General features: G+C 41.4%; 1 protein-coding gene across 1 annotated transcript; it reads right to left on the minus strand.

The window, feature by feature from the left end:
* Positions 1 to 1,458: 1,458 nt before the first annotated feature.
* On the minus strand, positions 1,459 to 1,845 carry LOC149138349 (RAF-like serine/threonine-protein kinase 20). Its single transcript, XM_089450339.1, has one exon. It carries the CDS (start codon positions 1,843 to 1,845, stop codon positions 1,459 to 1,461), a length of 387 nt encoding a protein of 128 aa, XP_089306465.1.
* Between the last annotated feature and the right edge of the window lie 1,485 nt (positions 1,846 to 3,330).

Here is a 3,330-nt window from a genome sequence, read left to right on the forward strand (position 1 = left end):
CATATTGTACTATAAATGTATATCTCATGTTAATAAAAAAGGTATTGCATGATTTATCTTTCATATCTCTCTTGCTGTCCATGTGAGTTTAACATGGTATCAGAGCGGGCGATCTCCTGCCCTGCTCCATTGTGAGCCACCTGTTTGTGTGGCCTTTGTAAACCAATGCTCTCCTCTTGATGATACTTTTCTGAGCATTTCTTAGAATAGAGGATGTTACCTCTATCAGCGCTGCCATTCCTCTGTTGTGAGCAGTCCTGGCCCTTTGCCATATTCTTTTCCAGCGCTGCCTTATAACGCATCTGTCCATGAATGTTTGTCTGTTTGCCATATACCTTTTACAAAACCTGCGCCCTGCTCTTCTGTTGTGCTGTCATCCTGACATTGAAACGCTTGAACGCTGTCCTGACAGAGTCTGAACGTTGTCCTATTCCTAAACGTTCACCTGAGCGCTGTCATAACCTGAGCGTTGTCCTGTCCATAGGGATCCTGATGCTCCACTAAAATTTGTTGTCTGACAAAAGCAATTATATTTGTTCTGCATTATTCGTTTTCTGCAGTGCACTGAGCGTTATATGCATTTGAATAATTTGGAAGTGTGCGTTGAAGGAGAAGGAGATCGAATTCCAGCGCCTTCTATCATGGAGATTGCGGACTTCGAAGGTGAGTGGCCTTTGGATTTTCGTTTCTGAAACCCAGCCTAATAAACTGGAGGCATTTTTACTGCCACGGGAAGATGGATCTGCGTGGGGTATTTACGCTGGCCTTCACCTCTTCCACGATAAAATTATACCGTCTGAATTAATTATACGCCTTAAAAACGGCTTTTTTGGGAATAATTTTCGAAGTATTGTCGAGCTCAAACGCATTCATCTCTGGATCCGTTTGTTAAATGGATTTCTGAAGCCAAAACGATGTTTAGATGTTTTCTGGATACGATTCGGAGTCTGTAGTACAAGCATCAATGCGAAGTTTCTCTTTGGTTTTCTATATTTTGTGGAAATTTTGAGTAATTAAGCTGGAAGCTTTGTCTGTGTTTTGCCCCGTGGAATGAGGTGTGGTTGTTATTTTGCATAGCGAAGTCGTATTCAAAGATGGCCAGAAAGTTCTGCGCAAAGCCACATCACAGGGGGAATCAGGAAGATAATCTTTGTCTGGAATAAGCTTACAGGAGATACAGCCAAACTTTGAATTTCCACACTCACATCTAAATCGCCTTCTCATCCACAACTGTACCACTTCATGGCCTTCGTGACAAGTTAAAGAGCAGGCTGTACATACGCCAACATTGCCTGGGGGGACGCCTGTCAGGCATGAGAAAACAGCCTGTCTGTTCATTCTTTGTGCTAGTTCATTGAGTTTATATTGCGGTTTTGCTCAAAATGTATCGATTGTATTTTGAGTTTCAGTGCGGTTTTGCTGAAGTTGTATCAACAAAGACTGCCTTTCATTGACATTTCAAAATGGAAGAAAGGCCCGCACCTTGGACAAACCCTCTCTGGCGTCGACCCTGTCATACTCCTCCAAGATATTCTCCAAATCCTCGTCTGATCTAACAGATACCAAGGCATCCAGATCCTCGCAAGGCAACTGGCATTTCAGCAGCACGGCGGACCCGAAAACATTCAAGAGCTTGGCAATCAGATCTGCGAAACAGATGCTTCTGCTGACAGCAACGACCCTGGTGTGTCCCCCAGCGTAACAGAGCTTGCCATCGCCGGGGCGCGGAAGAATCCTTCCACCATATCTGCACAGGAACTTAACACGATTCAAACCGCAACTCTCATCAGATTTCACAGAAAATTGATCGTCAGATTCTTCTGTTATAGTCGTCTGTTCCTCCATTCTGCAAGGCATAATTTATAAAATGAAAAAGTAAAAACTAAGAGAGCAATAAAGAAAACGCTCGGATTGAAGATAAGCCCAAGCTTTGTGCGGCTAGCCCGCTATTTAACGACTCACCTTCAGAGGCTCAGAGCAGTGAAGCGTGAACGGTGTAGCTGCCAGAAAATTTGTAAGATGAAATGAAATTGCAGGAGTTCAAACTCAGCGGAGGACCAGGTATTCTAGATTCGCTCAAGCAATAATTTCATTATCTTCCAAAACTGTTTATTGCTTCTGTTGGGAAGCAAACCGATTTTTCCATTAAAAGAAGAACCATACACTGCCATAAACTTTGGGCCGATTTTGCCATTAAAAGAAGAGCCATAAGCTGCCATAAACCATTAAAAGAAGAGCCATACGCTGCCATAAACTATGGGCCGATTTTGCCATTAAAAGAAGAACCATACGCTGCCATAAACTGTGGGTCAATTTTATGATTGCACTTTCAGGTGGTCAAACAATTGCCTTCGTTCAAGCATCTATTGCATCTACACCAGCTACATCGTCTTCCATTCCTTTTGGTAATAAACCACCTGGATTTGGTGGTAGCACATTTGCATCTTCACCAAGGTTCTGCGTTTTGTTTTTCTAGTTGAATTTCCAACTGATATTTTTGTTATCAAGAAACCCAGAGCAGGACAGAGTTTGAGGCCATTCTTGTGATATCGCAGCGTTAACCATATGTTGTCTCTAGTCATTGATATTTACGCTGTCTCGATTCATTATCATACCATTGTTTTCTATTTGTTTCCTTGTATAACATTGCGCTGCTCATACCTCAATATGCATACGCTGTCCATATACCACCGTTGTCCATTTAAGTAATATGTAAAGGGTCTCTCACATTATCGTGTGTTTTTAATTATGGTTGCTTCCATACGCCATTAAGCAGGAGAAACAAAAAGGATTTCTTATTTCTGGTCGGCAGCTTGAGTTTGGAAACAAGAGCTTACTTAATTTAGGCTATACGGTTGATGAACTTTTCTAACAGAGGCTACACAAATTTTGGAGCTCTACAAGTCAGATTTCTGGTTTGGTACGAAAGTAGGAAACGTGGTCATTTATTGATTTGATTGTTGAAATAATGGAGAAAATTCATGGATTATTGGAGTTTTTAAACACTCTAATATTATCTGTTGATGGAAGCACAGTTAAAGTTAGCAAAGACATTCTCAAAGATATTCAAACATCTTTACAACATGCACAAGAAAACATTGATTTTTGCAGCTTGAATCACAGCTACAGCAAGAAGAGCTACATCAAAATAGACATCATTCTGAACATGTTTCTGTTCAGAACATTGAGGCTGCAACCCATCAACAGCAAGTCAATAATGTTACTGTTCATTCAAATAAAGCAGCAATTGTACATGCAGATGCAGAAACTCAGTCTGCACTTCCCAAGCCCATCATCAGACCTTGGGAACAACTTGTCCACAACAAGCAC

This window comes from Pinus tabuliformis, chromosome X (assembly GCF_031772625.1).
Source record: "Pinus tabuliformis cultivar Carrire ecotype Pingquan chromosome X, CPIR1, whole genome shotgun sequence".
NCBI classification, from domain to species: Eukaryota; Viridiplantae; Streptophyta; class Pinopsida; order Pinales; family Pinaceae; genus Pinus; species Pinus tabuliformis.